Below are 23071 nucleotides of genomic sequence, written 5' to 3'. Positions count from 1 at the left end.
TGCGCACACCCAGGTTCAACTGCCTGTGTGACCGTAAGCAAGTCGCTTAGTGTCAATGGTTCCCCATCTGTGAAATGGGGATTACACAGTATTTTTACTCTTACTGGGATGTTATGAGGATAAATGGATTAAAGAACTTAAGGCGCTTAGGCCCAGATCCCCAAAGGTTCATTGAAATCAATGGAAGTTAGCTTAAATAGCTTTGTGTATCTGGGCCTCAGTTACTATAGTAAGGACCATATGAGTATAGAAAGGGCCCACAAAATCTGAGGCCCTACTCTTGTAGAGAGAACCACAGGAGTGGACCTCTGCACATGTGTTATTCTCAGTACAGGATTGAGGCTTTAGCATGTTGATATGACAGATTAACACAGGCTTCAGCTCCTCAGTCCAAAAGAAATTGCTAATTTCATACTATGTACTTCAGTTTTATTCCATCTTCCAACTAGATGCATAGATACTAAGGTCAGAAGGGACCATTATGATCATCTAGTCTGACCTCCTGCACAACGCAGGCCACAGAATCTCACCCACGCACTCCTACGAGAAACCTCTCACCTATGTCTGAGCTATTGAAGTCCTCAAATCATGGTTTAAAGACTTCAAGGTGCAGAGAATCCTCCAGCAAGTGACCTGTGCCCCATGCTACAGAGGAAGGCGAAAAACCTCTATGGCCTCTTCCAATCTGCCCTGGAGGAAAATTCCTTCCTGACCCCAAATATGGCGATCAGCTGAATCCTGAGCATATGGGCAAGATTCACCAGCCAGATACTACAGAAAATTATTTCCTGGGTAACTCAGATCCCACCCCATCTAACATCCCATCACAGGCCATTGGGCCTATTTACCATGAATAGTTAAAGATCAACTAATTGCCAAAATCATGTTATCCCATCTTCTCCATAAACTTATCGAGTTTAATCTTGAAGTCAGATATGTCTTTTGCCCCCACTGGTTCCCTTGGAAGGCTATTCCAGAACTTCACTCCTCTGATATACCTTACAGACTAACCAATTTATTTGACCATAAGTTTGCACCCGAAGAAGTGAGCTGTATCTCACAAAAGCTCATGCTCAAATAAATTGGTTAGTCTCTAAGGTGCCACAAGTACTCCTTTTCTTTTTGCGAATACAGACTAACACGGCTGTTACTCTGAAACTCCTCTGATGGTTAGAAACCTTCCTCTAATTTCAAGTCTAAATATATCCTAAGAATAGCTAATAAATAAGGTCAAAATTGCTGTTGCATTATGTTGCATGTGTATGTGGCAAAAAACAGATAAAAATTATTTACATGAAGAGCAAATCCTTTAAAATTATTCCCTCCCCGAACGTAAATGGACATTTCAGAATGGCTCTTCAATCTCTTTGATCAAAAGCTAGGCAGTCTTTGTGGGGAAATTTGGCGCTGGCCGGTCCCTAAACACATCTTCCCTCACTCCTTGCATCCTTCTCTTATTTTAAATCCAGACGTAAATAAACCAAATCCTCCCGAACTCACGGGACAGTTTCTTGCCACGTGGCTCTGGAACAGCTGTTGAGAAGTTTACTCAAACCGATGGCTACGCGACGAGTATCAACCGACACAGGAGACGCAGCTGGCCACGGGGCTCCAGCTAGGCAGCAGGCCTCAGATCCTACTTTGCCCCCCCGTTGCCCCCGACGCCCCATTGCTGCTCTGGGGGCGGGCACTGGGCAAATGGGCAGGGCGCAGCCTTGCAGCAGCCGCCTCCGCTACATCCCCTCCCAGCGAGGAGCTCGCGCCGAAGAAGCTGGGAACCTCCCTTCCCGCGGCTACACAGTACACCGCATTCCGCTCGCACCCCCGGCCCGGCCATTGGCTGGCTGGCGGGATGCGGGGCCCTGATTGGCCAGCCGGGAGCGGCACATTCCAAGTGGGGGTGGAGCCAGTCCCCGGAGCGATTCGCCTTATATGGGGCTGGGAGCGTTCCACCGCCCGGGGGCTAGTGCGCCTGCGCGCACGGAGCGGGCGGCATCTTAGCAGGGCGTGTCCCGGGCAGTGAGTGACCCTGCGCGCCCCGCGTTGTCCTGCACGGCCCCGCCCGCAGCACCCACCGGTGAGTGGTCTCGGGGGTCCCGGAGCGGCTCCGCCTTCCGGCCCGGGCGCCCCTGGGGAGTGCGTACCTCAGGGCGCAGGTGTCCCGCTCCCTTGCCGCGCCGGGCCGCCCTGGGCAGGGTCCCCCCGCTGCCCCGGGCGCTGGCAGCTTGGGCGGGGGGGCGGGCGGCCGCTTGCCCCGGATACGCTGCCTTGGCTGAGGTCCGGCCTGCAGCCAGGAGCCTCCCGCGGCCGGGGCGCCCTGAGCGTCGCATCTCGGCGGGTCTCTGCGCCCCCCACCCCCTCCGACCCCCTGGACGGTGGGTGTGTGGGCGCAGCCCCGTCACGTGCGGCTGTTTGTGTTTTGACCCAGGCCATGTCCAAGTCCCTGAAGAAGATCGTGGAGGAGAGTAGGGAGAAGAGCCAGCCGGAGGTGGACATGTGTGACCGGGGCATCTCTAACATGCTGGACGTCTCTGGCTTGTGTAGGTATCTCGAGGGTTTCCGCCAAGACCACCCCCGTCGCCCTCCCAGCCCCAGCAGCCTCTGAAATCTGTGATAGAAGCAGGCGGCTGGCTTTTAAGGAGGCCCTTTCAGTAGGACGGACAGTCAAACAACTTATCTGTCTCTGTTAGGATGGACTTGGCCTTTTGCTGTTCAGACTGTTACATTTCAGTTTGGACACTGAAAATCAGTTGTCAGTTTCACCGTAGCTCTCAGTCTGTTTCATTTTCTCAGCATTGTGCTAATTGGGTTCCAAACATTGTTTATAAATCTATCTGGCTGTTTTTATTATGATAATACCAAGGTACATCAACTGACTGGGGCTTCATTGTGACCGCTGTAAAGCTTTTGGTGAAGATGCTCTAAGCCAAATGGGAGAGCTCTCTCTCATCCTGCCTCCATAGAGATGGTGGTGGCTGTGGCAGCGGGAGATCTCCCACCAATGTAGTGCCGTCATAAGAACGGCCATACTGGGTCAGACGAAAGGTCCATCTAGCCCAATATCCGGTCCTCCCATAGTGGCCAAAACCAGGTGCCCCACAGGGAATGGTAAATTCCTCAGAATGGAGAGGGGTAACTAGTGGTGTTCCCCAAGGGTCAGTCTTAGGATCAGTCCTATTCAGCTTAATCATAAATGATCTGGAGAAAGGGGTAATCAGTGAGGTGGCAAAGTTTGCAGACGTAAACTGCTCAAGATAGTTAAGACCAAAGCAGACTGTGAAGAACTTCAAAAAGATCTCACAAAACTAAGTGATTGGGCAACAAAATGGCAAATGAAATTTCATGTGGATAAATGTAAAGTAATGCACATTGGAAAAAATAAGCCCAACTATACATATAATATGATGGGGGGCTAATTTAGCTACAACTAATCAGGAAAGAGATCTTGGAGTCATTGTGGATAGTTCTCTGAAGACGTCCACACCGTGTGCAGTGGCTGTCAAAAAAGCGAACAGGATGTAAGGAATCCTTGAGGGGGCGGGGGGGAGAGAGAGAATAAGACTGAGAATATCTTATTGCCCTTATATCCTCGGTACGCCCACATCTTGAATACTGTGTGCAGATGTGGTCCCGTCATCCCAGAGAAGACATACTACCATTAGAAAAGGTTCAGAGAAGGGCAACTAAAATGATTAGGAGTTTGGAATGGGTTCCATATAAGAAGAGATTAAAGAGGCTAGGACTCTTCAGCTTGGAAAAGAGGAGACTAAGGGGGGATATGACATGAGTGATGTGGAGAAAGTGAATAAGGAAAAGTTATTTACTTGTTCCCATAGTATAAGAACTAGGGGCCACCAAATGAAATTAATGGGCAGCAGGTTTAAAACAAATAAAAGAAAGTTGCTCTTCACACAGCGCACAGTCAACCTGTGGAAGTTCTTGCCTGAGGAGGTTGTGAAGGCTAGGACTATAACAGGGTTTAAAGGAGAACTAGATAAAGGCATGGAGGTTAAGTCCGTTAATGGCTATTAGCCAGGATGGGTCCTTAGCCTCTGTTTGTCAGAGGATGGAGATGGATTGCAGGAGAGAGATCACTAGATCATTACCTGTTAGGTTCACTCCCTCTTGGGCACCTGACATTGGCCACTGTCAGCAGACAGGATACTGGGCTGGATGCACCTTTGGTCTGACCCGGTATGGCCATTTTTATGTTCTTATGAATGAATAGGTAATCATCAAGTGATCCATTCTCTGTCACTCATTCTCAGTTTCTGGCAAACAGAGGCTAGGGACACCATCCCTGCCCATCCTGGCTAATAGCCATAGATGGACCTGTTCTCCAAGAATTTATCTAGTTCTTTTTTTAACCCTGTTATAGTCTTGGCCTTCACAACATCATGGAGTTCCACAGGTTGACTGTGTGCACTTATTTACAGGAGCCAGTTTCTGCTCATGTGAGTCCATTGATTTCAGGGGGCTAGTTGAGTTGGGGCCTGATTGTGCATCTTATAAATTTATAAACTAATCAGTAGGTTAAACTGCAATGTAAAAACGACCATGCATTTTTTGTTACTTAAAACTACTGCTATTATAAAAAGCGAATTGTTCATGATTTCTCGCTGCTATGTTCTGTAAAGTCACTTTTTCTGCATATGAATTTTTCTAATTGGCCTAATTAAAGGGGTATTTCTGAGCTTTGTACTATGGACCACCATATAAATGAAAAATAACAATCTGTAACACCAACAGTGTTAACCAAATATCAATAGTAGCAAACAAAGCTGTGATTCTGCGAATGGATTTGCATGGATAAATCCCAGTTGACTGCAGGGAGGGCCCCGTGGAGGGTTTTGCCCACCTGTCTTTTGGTTGTAGGACTGTGCTTGGAAATAATCAAACACTTCTAGTGAACATTGTAATATTAATCTTAAAAATCAATGAGTTGTAGTTTGCCCTAGCTGCTTGGGTAAATGCTCCTATGAATGGCTCTATGGCTCTTCTGTGATTGCTGGTGATCAAGATTTTGGCTTTACATTTAATCTAAAATGCATATTAAATTCTAGCATAAACATTTATTGAATTGATCTTGTTTATGCCAGGGCTGAGTTTGGCCTAGCATCTCCAACAACATACTACTCACTATTGCTGTGGTCTGTTAAATACTCAGTAATTTACTGAATTGTCAGCAGTGCTTCCTGTAACACCTACTATAGGTAATGGTAGCAAAAACCCTGTTTCCAGCAATGGTAGGGTTGAGAATTAAGACTCTGGGAAGTAAGAAATTCAGTGGTTTCTAAAGTATTAATAACTGCCAACCTGTCAAGTGGAGTTTTATCATTGAAATCAATGGGAGCAGAGTGAAGCATATGTGTGCTAGAAACACTGCAGCTGCACTAATGTAATGTAGAGGCTTATTACAGTGATGGAAGGAGTTTTTCTATTGCTGTAGTAAATGTATCCAAGAGGCAGTAGCTGGGTTGATGGAATAATTCTTCCATAGACTTGGCACTGGCTTAGGTCGGCCTAACTTTGTCTCACAGGGTGAAGTTTTTTATAGCCCTGAGCGATGTTAAGCTGTACTAAATTTGTAGTTTAGACTAGCTTTACATGCTTTTAAAATCCTCAGATATTTGAATTATGCTGGAGGCTGTGTGAACAATAATGTGTGATTACTTGATCTGCACAAATGTGTGTATGAAATCATACAGAAAATAAGATGAAACAAAAGGGGGTCAAACAAGAGGAAAAAGGAGAGAGGTTCTATTCAAAATAATACATATAATACATAATTCTCCAGAATTGAAAGGCACTGCCTGGTCTAGATCTGTGTAAATAAATTATAGAGTAGTTTCTCTTCCATATGCTGACATATGCCATTTTGGGCTAAAGAGCTGGAAACTTCGAATTTTCATATCTGAAAGTCCTACAAGAAATTTAATATTTCAGTACTAATGAAATGTGATTATCCATTGGGATAAAATATTCCCCTTAACTTCCGTTCTTCCAAAAAATATTAAACCAGTGTGGAACTTTGGAAAGCGATTTTAAGAATTTAACACACAACTGTACCATCTATAGACTTTGGCTCCTAAACTGCTACGCTAGGTGTGTGACTTACTGCAGTTTTGTGTGTCTCATACTCACCTATATAGAAGGTCGGTTACATGCTTTCTCTTGCATGTGTTCTGGCTCAGACTCTTGTTTGGACAAAACAAGAAGAAACAGTTCTGTCTAGGAGGCAAATCTTAATCCCATGGACTACAGACAAATGTGAAATCATGTGGTAGCTATCCATGGCAGCATGTTGTGCCAATGGGCAGGCATGTGGGGCTTTAATCAAATTATTCTGTTGATAACTTTGTACATTAACTATATACTCTTGATAAGGTGGCGTGTTTTTTTGTGTGTGTGGTTTTTTTTGCTTTCTTGGGCTGGGAAATCTAAGTGCATTTCTTAATCTAGAATAAAAAATTTCTTTATACATTTACACTGAAAATGCATAATGCCTTACAAGTGTCATGGATGAGACCAAAACATAGACCTAAAATGCAACTGTTGGCATTTATTAAATTAGACCTTTAATGAAGGTTCCATTTGTACTTGGGAACAGGAACACTTATTTTCCCCAAGAAAGGAATACTAGGATTTTGATTTCTCATGGCAACAGGAAAACTAAGGATTAGAGAAGTGAGAAAAGATTGTGATCCACTCAGACCTTTTCTTAATTTTCTCTTACAATGTTTTTTTAGAATTAAACATAAATTAGTAATTGTTTCAGCAAAGAAATCTGAAGTAAGTAAAGTTCTATTGAGGGTTCAAGATCTGTACTGTGAGACAGACTGAGGACCTGAGTGTTAATTATCTCCTACAGTAGAACCTCAGAGTTAACAACATTTTTGGAATGGAGGTTGTTCGCAACTCTGAAATGTCTGTAATTCTGAACAAAACGTTATGGTTGTACTTTCAAAAGTTTACAACTGAACATTGACTTAATACAACTTTGAAGCTTTACTATGCAGAAGAAAAATGCTGCTTTCCCTTTATTTTATTTTTTTAGTAGTTTACATTTAACACAGTTCTGTACTGGATTAATATTTCCCCACCCCCCCGGTCTCTGCTGCTGCCTGATTGTGTACTTCGGGTTCCAAATGAGGTATGTGGTTGACTGATCAGTTTGTAATTCTGGTGTTCGTAACTGAGGTTCTAGTGTAATTCAAATATAATGGAACAGGAACTTTTTTTTTTTTTTTTCACAATGTGATATTATGCAGAGATTGCTCTCTTCTGAGTTCTCTTTAGATAATGTAATGGTTCATGCAATCAAAACCCATCATAACTTAAATTTCCTTAAGGTTATTAAGTAATTTATTGGTTTATACTTAGTCAGATTACTAGTCAGCTGTCATGCTTCAGCACCCATTGTGTCATTTGTTTAGTTAGATAGTATTTGCTAGTTCTGAAAAGCTGTCGGAAAAAATTAACTTTGAAGTCTATCCTTATTGTTGTATCAGCACCAAGAAAATAATTACCATGTATTAACTAAAAATCCTGAGTTGTAATATGCTAAACTATTTTTGCCAAAAGCAAGTATTCTTCAGTTGTTACATAGCTATGGTTTGAAGTAAATAGCATATATTTCAACTTATAAAATGTTTTGGCAGGTGTTGTCATGTGGTGAAGATTCAGTGTTGCATGTTTTTTCTTAGCATGCAAGCAAATGTTAAATCTTGGGAAGATGTGCAGTGGTGTTTTGTGAGTTTCTGTGTACATGTGTCGTAGCAGGAGACTTTGGTCTTTAAGTAATGTCAGTTTTTGAAGCAGTTGGTCTCTGAAAACTGGCCAGTGGTGTTGGGCAGTCTCCTCAATCAAAGGATTTCTTGAGTGCTGTCTGAACTCCTTTGTTCCAGTACTGCGTTAGATGTGTAAATGTGTAAATAAAGTTGTACTTCTCATATACCCATGTCAAAAGAAAGGGCAACAATGTTGATAGTACAGTAAAAGTTCTATCTGGCACATTGGAGGAATGCGGGGTGCCAGGTAGTGAAAAATGCAGATTAACTAAGAGGGAGGGAGCTTGGGACTGGGGTTGGGGCATGGGATTGGGTACAGGTCGTGGGCTCTGGGAGGGAGTTTGGGTGCAGGAGGGGGCTCGGGGCAGCAGGTTGGGCATGGGAGGGGGGTGGGGTGCCGGATCCCGGGGGGGCACTCACCTCAGGCGGCTCCCCGCAAGTGGCAACCTCTCCTGGCCACTCCTAGGCAGAGGTGCGGCAGGCAGCTCGGTGCTCTGCCCCCACCCCAAGCGCTAGCTCTGCAGCTCCCATTGGCTGGGAATTGCAGCCAATGGGAGTTGAGGGAGTGGTGCCTGTGGGAGGAGGCAGCATACAGAGCTGCCTGCCGCACCTCTGCCTCGGAGCAGCTGGGGTAGGCCACCACATGTGGGGAGCTGCCTGATGTGAGCACCCCCCAGATTCGGCACCCTGCACCCCCTTCTGTGGCCTAACCCCCTGCCAGCCCCACGCCAACCAGACTATACACCGGAATTTCAGTGAAGATCAGAAATGCTGGTTTATAGAACTTTCTGGTTTGCGAAGTGCCAGATAAAACAGCTTTACTGTAACTTGTTTTACTCTTAAATGTTAATTTTTGCCAGTTAGCACGCAGGCAGCATTGTATTAAGGTTCTCTTGTTTTGTTTGTGTTATCCTCTCACAGGGAGTTCACATAGTAACTTTGGCGTAGTTGTCCTGTCTAGTGTAGTATAGTGACAGATAAAATCGAATGGCCTTGTGATATTACAATATGGTATCTTCCAATAGTCACTGAGAATCTTTGGCACTGTAGTGGCGTTGTTATAATGCCCACAATGTCTTCCTTAGTTATTTCCTTCATGTTGGTGGTATTCAGACCAGCAATATTTTATCTTGGCTCCACACATGTGTGGAGCTTGCCTGTTAATTTCCTTTTTTTAAAGGAAAAGCACTTTTTCTTCAGAGTTAGCTGTTGTGTTAAACTAAGAATGAAGGGGAAAGGAAGGCTGGAGGGGTGGAATAAAAAATTGACTTTCCAGGGTATCGGGAACTGAGGCATAATAGGCACAGCTTCAGTATGCTCTCCCTGCCCCCCGGGTTGGGGGGGGAACGGGAGGGGTGTGTGGTTGTTTTTTTTTTTTTTGACCATGGAGAGGAGGTGAGACTTCTTGTAGGGCAGAGCAGTAGTTCTTGCAAGTGCTAGTGTTATGACCCTCCCAAGCCTGCAGTTTGAATTGAAAGGAGCCCGATTTAGTCTCTAGCATAGGTATTTAGTTGCCTACGTTTGTATTCTGCGAATCTGGCAGATTTCTATTATAACCAATATTTTATCCACCGTTATTGCAAGTCAACAAGTCTTTTAAATCTGTGTCTCTGAAAGACTTGTTTCTAGATAGTGCTTATGTCCAGGATAACCCATCTGTTCATTGGGTGGGACTCCTTCCATATGGCCTTCAGCAAAGACTCTGCCTTTGATTTAAGGTCCTACTTTATGAGTTTTTCACTTCTGCTTGTGGCCTTAAGATCCTAGCACAATATAAATGTTAACATTTACCAGAGCTCCATAGCTGAGCGTTCTCTCTCCTTTGCCTTAGCCCCCTCTCCCTTATATGGCTGTAACTTAAAAAAGAGGTTTCATTATGTTTAGCTGCTGAACCTTAGCTCTTCCCCTTGGATGCTTGCAATTACAGTAGGCTCTTCAGTGGCAGAAATAACTGCAGTTTTATAAATCACTAAAGGTGCACATCTGAGGTAACAGCAAAGCTTAGAGATTTTAAAAGGACAAAATTCAGTCCTGTGTATCTGGCCTATGGCATCTGAACATTTAAATAATTAACAGGATAACCATCAGAGCCCCACAGATCCCTTCTGCTGTAGGTGTCAAACTTAACAAGTAAAAGAAGAACCGTGACTCTCATCAGCAATCTAGTGAAATACAACCTAGATAGAGCATTTTAAGTGGCTGTGGTTGAGTGTATAGGGAGTTATTGAGGGGGAAATAAAATTGAAAGAGTGAATTTTGTAGTTAATTCTGAATTCTGTAAGGTCCATGGCTGCTTGAAGTGAGTCCAGTGTTGCAGCTCAGCTACTGTGACAAATCTATGTCTCAAACTTGTCTGTTGGTTGATGGTTTGATAGTTCCAGTGAAACATAGCTGTCAAGAGAGGCTATAGTCATGGAAGAAGCAGTGATCTCTCAGGTTGATTGGGACAATCACATGAGCTTAGAATCATAGAAGTGTAGGACTGGAAGGGACCTTGTGAGGTCTTCTCCAGTCCCCTGCACTTGGGCAGGACTAAGTATTCTGTAGACCGTACTTCACAGGTGTTTTTTTAACTTGCTCTTAAAAACCTCCAGTGATGGAGGTTTTACAGCCTCCCTAGGCAATTCATTCCAATGTTTTAACTACCTTGACAGGAAGTTTTTCCTAAAGTCCAACTTAAACATCTTTTGCTGCAATTTAACCCCATGGCTGCTTGCTCTATCCTCAGAGGTTAACAATTTTTTTTCACCCTCCTCTATGATGAGCAGAGAAATGGCTGCTCATCATATAGCCTCTTGGAAGCAGGATAAGAGAACTTGGTGATAGTGATATAAAGAGGGCCAGGAGGGTGAGCATGGGTGTAGTTCTTGTGTCTATGGACTGGAGAAGACCATCCACCGGAGCAATAAATGCTGCATCTGCACCTTGTCCTGGCCTTTGAACCTTGACTAAGGTCTAGACTACTGTAAGCTGAAAGGTAGCATTGGGGTTATTTGCTAGCTTGCTTAGAAAAGAGAGGATAGATACTAAGTGACCAATTTACAAGAAGAGCAGTATGGAAAAACAGCTCTTTTCCGATGTCATTGTATTTCCTGAATGCTGTTATGCTGTCTAGTGTTGTGGCTGCATATCAAAAGACCCTAGCTAGAGAAATGAACACGCACAATTTGACGGGGTTATGGTGTTAGAACTCTTCTTTCTCAATTTCCTGACTCTTGTGTAATTAAAATCTCAATCTTAGTACAGAAATAACAGCTTTTTGGTCTTTATTTTCCTTGGCCTACAAGGGGAAGACAAATGTTCCTCAAAGAAAAGGCACTGGTTAATGCAGTGCTTGAACCTCATACAGCAAGTAGAAAGATTTCTCTTCACCTCTGGGATGAAAACAAGGAGAAATTTCAGCCCAAAAGATACTTTAAGAATACAGTAAGCAAGAAAACTAAGGGTGTAGAACACGAAGTGATACTTCAACCATTGGTAGTCCTACTTTGATACTATAATTGTTTCTACTGCTGGAGGCTGCCTAGAGACTGCAGTCAGCATTGGGAACCCCATTGTGCCAGGTGCTATATAAACACATAGGAAGAAACTCTTCCCAAAGATCTTATGATTTTAAGATGAAACACAAGTTTGTGACAAATGCTAAGATGGAGGAGGAAGAAGAGTAATAATTTTATGCAGTTAGAGGCCAACTTGATGGTTCTGAACCATCCTTTTGGCCTTGAGTAAGACACTTAGGGTATGTCTACGCTGCAGTCAGGAGTGTGTGATTGCAGCATGCTGGGACATACCTAAGCTAGCTTTAACCTGGCAAGGGTGGGTACCAGTGGCAGAAAATCTGCAGCAGTAGAGTCTTTATCAGGGGCTGTACAAGCCCACCTGGCACCTTAGGCTTATTTGAGCAGCTGTCCCATACTGAAGTCTATGCTGCCATAGCTTAACTGTTATTGGTACGTGAGCTAGCTAGACCCACATGCATAAACAAGCACCTCAAACTGCTTACTAGGAAAGCAGCCTACAAGGAGCAGAGGAAGGGATGGATCAGCAAGGAGAGCTACCTCAAGGATGTCAGAAAGTATAGGGGAGAAGTGAGAACTACCAAAAGCCAAGCAGAGTTGCAAGCAATAGTAAAAGGTTCTTTAGCCATATATCTAATAAGAAAACAAGGAAAAAAGTGGTAATGCTGAGCACTGAGGATGGGGTGGAGATGAAAGATAGTCTAGTTGTGATCTAACACCTAAATGAATACTTCTTAAAAACTAAGGCAATGAAGAGTTGTGGGCAGTGGCAGGATGGCTAATGGAACAAGGATATGGAAGTAGATATTGCCACATCTGAGGAGAAGCCAAACTCAGACAGTGTAATTAAATTGGGGGTGGGATAATCTCCCTCAAGAATATTGAAGGAACTAGTATATGAAATTGCAAGCCCAATAGCCTTTGTAATAAGAAAAGGAGTATTTGTGGCACCTTAGAGACTAACCAATTTATTTGAGCATGAGCTTTCGTGAGCTACAGCTCACTTCATTGGATGCATGCCGTGGAAACTGTAGCAGACTTTATATATATAGTTTCCACGGCATGCATCCGATGAAGTGAGCTGTAGCTCACGAAAGCTCATGCTCAAATAAATTGGTTAGTCTCTAAGGTGCCACAAGTACTCCTTTTCTTTTTGCGAATACAGACTAACACGGCTGTTACTCTGAAACCAGCCTTTGTAATTAATCTGTAAACTCAGAGGTTGTACCTATATTTTAAAAAAGGGGTGGGGGGAAAAAAGTGATTTGGAAAACAGGCCCATTAGTTTGACCTCATTTGTATGCAAGGTTCTAGAACAAATTTTGAGTGGTTATGAGATACAGTAGAACCTCAGTTACGAATATCAGAGTTACAAACTGACCAGTCAACCACACATCTCATTTGGAACCAAAAGTATGCAATCAGGTAGCAGCAGAGACCCCCCTCAAAAAAGCAAGTGCAGTACTGTGGTAAACATAAACTATTAAAATAAAGGGGAAGCAGGATTTTTTTTTGTGTAGTAAACTTTCAAAGCTGTATTAAGTCAATGTTCAGTTGTAAACTTTTGAAAGAACAACCATAACATTTTGTTCAGGGTTACAAACATTTCAGAGTTATGAACAACTTCCGTTCCCGAGGTGTTCATAACTGATCACCATGTGTGGGGTCAGGAAGGAATTTTCCCTGAGGTCATATTGTCGGAGACCCTGGGTGGTTTTTTTTTTTGTTTTGTTTTTGCATTCCTCTGCACTGGAGGGCATGCGTCGCTTGCTGGCTTGAGCTAAAGTAAATAGTGGATTTCTCTGTAACTTGAATTCTTTAACCCATGATTTGAGGACTTCAGTAACTCGGGGCAGGGACCATCTCTCACAATGTTTGTGCATTAACTAGTGCAATGGGTCCTCTAGGTGCCACTGGCATACAAATAATTATTAAAATATATTTTAGTTGCTGATCTCTCATAGACCTCACAGTAAGCTTTTGGGTATCGTACTAGTTCTTTTCTGTGTATTAAATGACCTTCTTGAGTAAGCCAAAATAGATCAGAACATTATTTCATTCTGTTTGTCACTCTAAAACATGTCTACTTTTAAATCCGTGCCTATAATGATTCAGTATCTGGACGAAAAAGATCTACTTCCATTACCACTCTTACACTGGCTTTTTAAGTTAATAAGTCATAGGCACCAACTCTGTGCGTGATCTGGGGCTGGAGCACCCATGGGGAAATACCGCAGCCCCCCAGTGCCTCCTACCCACTGGCAGGCCCTGCAGATCAGCACGCACCCCCCTTCCCCGCACCTGCCTTCCACCTGCCACAATCAGCAGTTTTGTGGCATGCAGGAGGCTGCGGGGGAGGGCAGAGGAGCGAGGATGCAATGCGCTGGGAGGAGGGGGCGGAACTGGGCAGGAAGAGGCAGAGTAGGGGTGGGAAGAGATGGGAAGGGGCAGAGCCTGTGGTCAAGCACCCGCTGGCACTTTGAAAAAAGTCAATGCCTGTGATACTAGTGGTCCTATGTCCAGCGTTAGTAGTAACAAAATGATTGTTTATATACTCACAACTCTTGTGATTCATAGTCAGAAAATAGCATTGCAAATGACCTGTTGGGTAATCTAGTCCATCCCCTTTCCTGTATAGGATTGTTCCCTAGGATGTATTTTTCCAGTGCTTTGTCTAGCCTACTTTTCAAATGACTCATGATAGGACGTGTTTTTTCCATACATCGACAGCCAATAGTAATTTAATACAGTGTGACTTGACATTATTCAAAACAGACAGTAGTTGAGTAAACTGCTTGTTGTCTATATTTATGAACCACTGGTGTAAAGATACTAGAACTGTAAGCAAAAGTATCTAGGCACAATGGAAGCAGAGGCCAGGCATAACATAATTAGGAAGCATTAACCTAAGCCCTCCATTTTAGTTTACCCATTTTGATGGAGTTAATATAAAGAAAAATGAGAATAGTACAAGAACCCTGTTACAATCAAGAGCCTAATGGTTTGTCTTCTGGTAAGTGTACTTGTAAGGTACATGTTCTGTAACTTTGCTAAAGCAGATGTAAAGAACCTCGCTCACCATTAACACAAGAACAAAAAATACTGCCATTAATGGGGTATTTGCAATTCCACTCTGAATTTGAGAGTAGTGGTAACTGCTCCATGGTTAAGATGGCCACTAAATCACCATTGTAAACCCAACTTTTATCCTTCCTCATCCCTCATTTTCCCCGCCAAAGAAATCAGTTTCCCTGAAATTTCCTGAACCACCTCTCATCCCTAGGTAGGATTTTTGAGGCTTGACCAACCTTTTCCTCTCCCCTTCACCCCCCCCCCCCCATGTCTCTGGTTCTGTTGTCTCTCTTGCTAGGGCATGCCAAGTGTGTTTGGGGGTTTAACTGTGTGCATGTGTGTGCTAGATACACTATTTTATATACACATTCCTTTACACTAATAGATCCAATAACTTTACACTAAGATTAGCAGGAAAGTTCTGTGTAGAGACTCAGGAGGGACTGTGAAGAGTAGGCATAGGAATGCTGGGGGGAAGGGACCTGGAGGGAAATTGCAAGGTTTTTGTTTTTTTTCTTATTTTTCCAAATAAAAAAAATATACACACACACACCAAATTGACCATAATACACAAAGCAAATAAACTGGCTTAGGATAAAGGGAGGGGAGGGGAAGTGACTTATCTATCTTCAGGGCCTACGTGACCTCTTAAAGTCAGCCCAAATTGCTTTAAATGTTTGGGCATTCCCTTTGTGTGGAATGTCAGTCGTTCATTAGCTGCAAGGTCAGCCATATCACTGAGCCAGTCATCAATATTTGGTGGGGATCAACTTTTCCATTTTAGTAGGATTCATTTTTTAGCAACCAAAGCTCCATGTTGGAACCACGCTGCCTTATTACTAGGTAATTTTCAGGGATCAGGAGGAATAGATCCAAGAATGAAACTTAAGGGGCAGGACTCCAACTTAGCATCCAGTGTCAAATTGGTCCTTTGACCCACCTCATACCAGCAATTTTTGATACAGGGGCTCTCCCAAAATATGAGGTAAGGTGGCACCAAGGGATTTAGATTTCCAATAGCAGGCAGCATTTGAGGCCCATCACTGTTAGCCTATATGGGGAAGAACAAGCGTGCTATGTCTTATCCATCCTGGTAGCAGGGTTAGGAAGTTCACAGGACCAGACCAGAAAGCAAAGGGTTATTGGAAAACCAAGTTTGTAGCCCTCATAGTTGCAGAGAAAAGTTTGAAAATGTGAATCCTAGAGATTCTAAAACCAGAAGGCAAAGTTAAAAAAAACAAACAAAAAAAAAACCACCCAAAATATATTGTTTGGCTTAAATTCTGTGAAATCTTCAGGTTCATGCATGGGGATGCATGAAAGGCAATTATGGCTGGGTCTGGGGAGGTCTGAGATAAGTGAAGGTGGAGTTTTTTTTATCCACACCAAAAACTTAAATGGTAAGGTCAAGATTGTGAAAACCAGGAAACTGTTAGACTGCTAGAGCCAAATTTAGGCTTCTAAATAAGTGGCCTGATTTTTCAAAGATGCTGGGTTGGTTTATAGGCTCCTCACCTGCGGTCCTCTGCTCTGATTGTCTTAAGGCCCACTGAAAGCAGGGCTCTCCTCCTTTGGGGAGGGGGTGGCTTGATGGGCTATATAGTGTCTTTCACTTCTAGGTTACAGAGTAACAGCCGTGTTCGTCTGTATTCGCAAAAAGAAAAGGAGTACTTGTGGCACCTTAGAGACTAACCAATTTATTTGAGCATGAGCTTTCGTGAGCTACAGCTCACTTCATCGGATGCATACCGTGGAAACTGCAGCAGACATTATATACACACAGAGATCATGAAACAATACCTCCTCCCACCCCGCTGTCCTGCTGGTAATAGCTTATCTAAAGTAATCATCAAGTTGGGCCATTTCCAGCACAAATCCAGGTTTTCTCATCCTCCACCCCCCCTCCCCCCACACAAACTCACTCTCCTGCTGGTAATAGCTCATCCAAAGTGACCACTCCAAGTTTAAATCCAAGTTTAACCAGAACGTGGGGGGGGGGGGGGGGGGGGAGGAAAAAACAAGGGGAAATAGGCTACCTTGCATAATGACTTAGCCACTCCCAGTCTCTATTTAAGCCTAAATTAATAGTATCCAATTTGCAAATGAATTCCAATTCAGCAGTTTCTCACTGGAGTCTGGATTTGAAGTTTTTTTGTTTTAAGATAGCGACCTTCATGTCTGTGATTGCGTGACCAGAGAGATTGAAGTGTTCTCCGACTGGTTTATGAATGTTATAATTCTTGACATCTGATTTGTGTCCATTTATTCTTTTACGTAGAGACTGTCCAGTTTGACCAATGTGAATGGCAGAGGGGCATTGCTGGCACATGATGGCATATATCACATTGGTGGATGTGCAGGTGAACGAGCCTCTGATAGTGTGGCTGATGTTATTAGGCCCTGTGATGGTGTCCCCTGAATAGATATGTGGGCACAGTTGGCAACAGGCTTTGTTGCAAGGATAAGTTCCTGGGTTAGTGGTTCTGTTTGGTATGTGGTTGTTGGTGAGTATTTGCTTCAGGTTGCGGGGCTGTCTGTAGGCAAGGACTGGCCTGTCTCCCAAGATTTGTGAGAGTGTTGGGTCATCCTTCAGGATAGGCTGTAGATCCTTAATAATGCGTTGGAGGGGTTTTAGTTGGGGGCTGAAGGTGACGGCTAGTGGTGTTCTGTTATTTTCCTTGTTAGGCCTGTCCTGTAGTAGGTGACTTCTGGGAACTCTTCTGGCTCTATCAATCTGTTTCTTCACTTCCGCAGGTGGGTATTGTAGTTGTAGGAATGCTTGATAGAGATCTTGTAGGTGTTTGTCTCTGTCTGAGGGGGTTGGAGCAAATGCGGCATGGACTACAAGCCGTCAAGAACACTATCCCCGATAATGTCACGGCTAACCTGGTGGCTGAACTTTGTGACTTTGTCCTTACCCATAACTATTTTACATTTGGGGACAATGTATACCTTCAGATCAGCGGCACTGCTATGGGTACCCACATGGCCCCACAGTATGCCAACATTTTTATGGCTGATTTAGAACAACGCTTCCTCAGCTCTCGTCCCCTAAAGCCCCTACTCTACTTGCGCTATATTGATGACATCTTCATCATCTGGACCCATGGAAAAGAAGCCCTTGAGGAATTCCACCATGATTTCAACAACTTCCATCCCACCATCAACCTCAGCCTGGTCCAGTCCACACAAGAGATCCACTTCCTGGACACTACAGTGCTAATAAACAATGGTCACATAAACACCACCCTATACCGGAAACCTACTGACCGCTATTCCTACCTACATGCCTCCAGCTTTCACCCTGACCACACCACACGATCCATCATCTACAGCCAAGCTCTGCGATACAACCGCATTTGCTCCAACCCCTCAGACAAACACCTACAAGATCTCTATCAAGCATTCCTACAACTACAATACCCACCTGCGGAAGCGAAGAAACAGATTGATAGAGCCAGAAGAGTTCCCAGAAGTCACCTACTATAGGACAGGCCTAACAAAGAAAATAACAGAACGCCACTAGCCGTCACCTTCAGCCCCCAACTAAAACCCCCTCCAACGCATTATTAAGGATCTACAACCTATCCTGAAGGATGACCAACACTCTCACAAATCTTGGGAGACAGGCCAGTCCTTGCCTACAGACAGCCCCGCAACCTGAAGCAAATACTCACCCCCCTCCCCACGTTCTGGTTAAACTTGGATTTAAACTTGGAGAGTGGTCACTTTGGATGAGGTATTACCAGCAGGAGAGTGAGTTTGTGTGTGTATGGGGGTGAGGGGGTGAGAACCTGGATTTGTGCTGGAAATGGCCCAACTTGATGATCACTTTAGATAAGCTATTACCAGCAGGACAGTGGGGTGGGAGGAGGTATTGTTTCATGATCTCTGTGTGTATATAATGTCTGTTGCAGCTTCCACTGTATGCATCCAATGAAGTGAACTGTAGCTTACGAAAGCTCATGCTCAAATTGGTTAGTCTCTAAGGTGCCACAAGTACTCCTTTTCTTTTTACTTCTAGGTTAGTGGTTTGAATCCAGGCTAAGATTAAAGTAACTGAAAGCTACCATCTTTTGACCTCTGGTCATTGTTCTATATGTAGAGCCCTACCAAATTCACAGTCCATTGTGGTCAATTTACAATCATAGGATTTTAAATTTCATGATTTCAGCTATTTAACAAATTTCATCGTGTTATAATTTTAGGGGGGTCCTGACGCAAAAAGGAGTTGGAGGTTGCAAGGTTGTGTAGGGGGCTGCAGTATTGCTACCCTTACTTCTGTGCTGCTGTTGGAGAGTGGCGGCTGCTGGCTGGGATCCCAGCTCTGAAGGCAGAGCTGTCGTCAGCAGCAGCGCAGAAGTAAGGATGGCATGGTATGATATTGCCACCCTTACTTCTGCCCTGCCTTCAGAGCTGGGCAGCCACAGAATGGCAGCTGTTGGCCGGGCGTCCAGCTCTGAAGGCAGGGCAGAAGTAAGGATGGCATGGTATGATTGCCACCCTTACTTCTGCGCTGCCTTCAGAGCTGGGCAGCCACAGAATGGCAGCTGTTGGCCGGGCGTCTAGCTCTGAAGGCAGCGCAGAAGTAAGGGTGGCAGTACTGTAACACTTTCTCCCCCCCACCAAATAACCTCGTGACCCCCTTGCAACTCCTTTTGGGGTCAGGACCCCCAATTTGAGAACCACTGATCTCCCCAATGAAATCTGTATAGTAGAGGGTAAAAGCACACAAGACCAGATTTCTCGAGAGGAGACTAGATTTCACAGTCCAGGGTGCATTTTTTTTTTTTCATGGCCTTGAATTTTGTAGGGCCCTATCTATATGGAATGACTTTCTAGTGGACAAGTATACGCACTGCAGAACCACAGTCACTGCAATATAGATCCTAGCTGGTAGACTGAACCTGGAAAGTGGACTGCTCCTGGTGGTAGAGCTGATTGCCATTGGTCAGGGTTGAGTCATTGGTGGGGGAGTATTGGTGGAGAAGCTGATGGCAGGAGTATACCTGCTTTGTGAATATAGGACTTCAGTCTCCCTTTGTGGCTGTTAATCAGGCACCTTTCAAGTGGTGAGCTGACTAAACTATATATCAAACATGCTGACTTTTCCTTTTCAGCACACCTGATACCTTGGATTAGCATGATAAAAGTTAAATTAGGAAAGAGGTATGCATAAGCACCAATACCTGTTTACAGGGGTTAATTTCATTCTGAGATGTCTCAACCCAGGAATGTGTTCACTAGATTTCAGTGAAATAGCCATTTCGGTTTTAAAATAAAAAGAATCAAAAGTTGAAATATTGTGATTTTTATTTTTATATGAAATGCTTTCCATTCTAAAATTTGAAAATATTGTCACGTTCAGAACAAAATGCTTTTTGTTCAAAAATGGTTGTTCCCTTCCATGAAAATAGTACTTACAAAACAAGACCCTTTTTGAAAAACTGATAAAATGCTAAATTTTTAGTGTTGTGTTGTACAGCTGCTTTGAAAATACAGATTAAGTGAATGTGTTGTCTGGCTTTAGAATACTTCAAAAATGAAGCTAGAATGCCATCTTGTGGCTCTAGTAGCTTGATGTTCCTAGAATAGTTACAAAGGCATTGACTGCTTCAGAAGGTATGTGAAGGACACAGCAGAGGGAGTTTTTGTGGCAGTATGAAGTTTTTTCTGTTCTTCTATTTTCAGATTTCTTAATATATTTGCAGCCTGAAACAATATTATCTGAATTGGTCAGGGCCTTGATCTATAGTTTATTAAAGATAATTTCAGGCAGAGGTTGAATAGATGCACAAAGTACATGGTTAGCTTTCCTTATATTAGTAGAGAGGGTGAATAAAATGGCATCAGTTGCCCCTACTCTCTGTGGGAACTCATTTCGGGGACTGCTGCACCAAATGTTTCTGCCACTGTGTTGCAGAGGAAATCTTTAGAACCAGGTTGTCCCAGATTTTAAAGCAGGGTGCTCTGGAATGATCCTTCTCCTCATGTGATAGGAAAAAACTGCATCTTATAATTGTAATTCATGTTATAGTTTTAAAATGCTTGTCATAATATTAAGTATTAGCCGTTCTGTACAGTAAGGCTGTGTATGATAGCTAATGTTCTTGTCTGCCCTTTTTTCCCTCACCAGTTATCTGATCCTAATATTCATAGCAATTGCCTTTGCAGAATCTTTCTTTGTCCTCCTATTCTTGGTGAATTACTGAAGAGAGATCTTTGTTTTAAGGGTCTTTATGAGAATAATTTAGGGTGAGTGTCCTGTGTTTCCTTCTCCTTTTCTTCCTGCTCCTCTTCCTCCCAAGCCCATTAAATGGTTGAGTGAACTATTACATGTCCAGGTCTTAGAAATGAAATTTTCATGATGTTTCTTTTAGGCTCCCATTTCTCTGGTTGGTTCCTGGGTTTGAAAATTCAACTTGGCAGAAACAAGCTTTCACAGGTTAGGGCCGTCTTATACAAAATTTCTCATAAGTGGTGACCACCCCCCCCCCCCCCCATTTATAGCCTTTATACTGAAGATAATTTTCCAGACATGAACATATGTAAATCTATGCAGTGCTGTGCTTCTAAAGATATACATACACTAGAACTGGAGGTATAAATTCCAGCTTGAGGAGACATACCCACACTAGCTATGAGGGCAGGTCTACACTACAGCACTAAATCAGTGTAGCTGCACTGCTGTAGCACATCGGGTGAAGACCAGTTATGCCAAGGGAAGAGCATCTCCCACCAACATAGCGCTGGTGTGGACAGTGCTTAGGTTGCTGTAACTTGCGTCGGTTCGGGGGGTGGGGTGGGGGTGTGTGGTCTTTTCACACCCCTGAGCGATGTAAGTTACATCAACTTAAGTGATAGTGTAGACCAACTCTGAGTGAGCTAGTGCACTAAGATATCAGTGTAGCTGTCGTGATGGGAGGAGCCACTTCAACCAGTGGTTCTCAACCGGGGTATGCGTACTCCTTGGGGTATGCAGAGGTCTTCCGGGGGTATGTCAACTCATCTAGATACAGTATTTGCATGACTTTACAACAGGCTACAGGAATAGACTCAATGTGGAGAAAAACGTAATTGTTGCTGTTGCTTCACTGCCTCCCAGAATGACGAGCGTCAACTGAAAAACAGGCTCAAGAATCGCACTGAAAAGCAAGTACAATATTTGTATTCCAATTGATTTATAACTATATAGTAAAAAAAAAAAAGGAGAAAGCAAGTGATTTTTTCAGTAATAGGGCTGTGACGCTTTTGTATTTTTGTTTGATTTTTGTAAGCAGTTAGTTTTTAAGTGAAGTGGAAGTTGGGGTATGCAAGACCAATCAGATTCCTGAAAGCAGTACCATAGTCTGGAAAGGTAGAGAACTACTGACTTATACCATAAGCATGTACTCAGGTTGGCTAGCTCTTCCTGCCACTCGTGCTGGTACAGATACACTTGATGGAGCTAGCACGGGTGTATCTTCTTGAGCAGGAATTTATTTCTCATTGTAGTGTAAACATACCCTTAATCTGCAGACAGCTCCAGTGCTACTGCTCAAAGCTTTCCCAAGCTGCAGCATTCTGAAAACCATCCAGTACTGTAAGTTTTCGTTGCTACTCCTCAACTCTCTAGGTGAGGTTTTGGGACAGTAGAAGAACAGACAGGAATCAGGCTAATTTCATAGCTTTCTCAAGCAACAGCACTATGAGCCGCAGCAGGAACTGAAGCTATCCACTATGAAGAAGATTTCATGACTGGGGTCGATGTATAGCAGCTCTGCTGCCACGTGGTTAAGGGAGGAACAGAGTATTGGAGATTCAACTTCATAGTAACGAGGAGGCTCTTTTTTCTAGCAGCCAGAATAGCAGTGGGTGGAATGAGCACTGTTCAAATTTACTGGAAACCTATTAGCCAGAACCTAATACAAAAGACAGGAGCAAAGTCCAGGAACAGTACTTAAGATTTTAGCACCCTTTCTTTTCTCGTTGGCTAAGGAGAAGGGATGTGTCAGTAGCCTTTTTCAAACTGTACTTTGGTGAGGAGGATAATTCTTAAACAGTTGGGTTTCTGGTAAATTTCTTTTAAATTTTGCAAGTGGATTGGTGTGAAGAATGTGTATAAAGAGTGGGAATGGAGTTAATTATAGGGGTTGGAGGGAAAGATTTCTGGGGATAAACTAGAAAAAAAGTAATACAGTATGGGGGAAGATGGGGTGAGGAAAGACAAAGTATGGGGAAGTAGGTAGATAAAACACAAATAAAGAAATAGAGGTTAGAAAGGGGGAAAAGAAGGACAGACCGAAAATAATTGAGGCCTGGTCTACACTACAAAGTGAGATCAACGTAAATTGTTGCATCAACTTATTTGTGCTTGTGTCTGAAGTCAGATGTCTTCTAGTGAGGTAAAACCCCCTTATGGTGACACAGTAATGCCACTTCCCCAAATGACATTGAGCAATGTGGTTGACGCAGTGCAAATGTAAACACTGTGACCTATGTTGACCTTAACAGTCCTCCAGCAGCTGTCCCACAATGCCCAACAGTGACTGCTCTTGGTTATGAACTCCATTACCCGAGGGCACAGAGCCCAGAAGCCAGCCAATGCCCCTGAATATTTTTGAATTGCCCTTTCCCGATTGCCCAGTTTGGTGAGCATAACCAGCAGCTCTCGCTTGTTGCAACTGCCCAATTGACCATGCCAGCTAGACA

At 43.5% G+C, this 23071-nt stretch overlaps 1 protein-coding gene across 1 annotated transcript in view; it reads left to right on the top strand.

Annotated features, from left to right (window-relative positions):
• The first annotated feature begins 1962 nt into the window (after positions 1-1962).
• Positions 1963-23071, top strand: part of RSU1 (Ras suppressor protein 1) — a 186342-nt gene continuing 165233 nt past the window's right edge. The window contains exons 1-2 of the mRNA XM_073334125.1: positions 1963-2077; positions 2429-2540. Of these exons, the coding sequence (XP_073190226.1) occupies positions 2432-2540 (109 nt within the window). The 5' untranslated portion in view covers positions 1963-2077; positions 2429-2431. The remainder of the gene's footprint in view (positions 2078-2428; positions 2541-23071) is intronic.

The sequence above is a fragment of the Lepidochelys kempii genome, chromosome 2 (genome assembly GCF_965140265.1).
Source record: "Lepidochelys kempii isolate rLepKem1 chromosome 2, rLepKem1.hap2, whole genome shotgun sequence".
Taxonomy (NCBI): Eukaryota; Metazoa; Chordata; order Testudines; family Cheloniidae; genus Lepidochelys; species Lepidochelys kempii.
The sequence above is the reverse complement of the archived record's forward strand: the minus strand, read 5'-3'. Positions and strand labels throughout refer to the sequence as shown.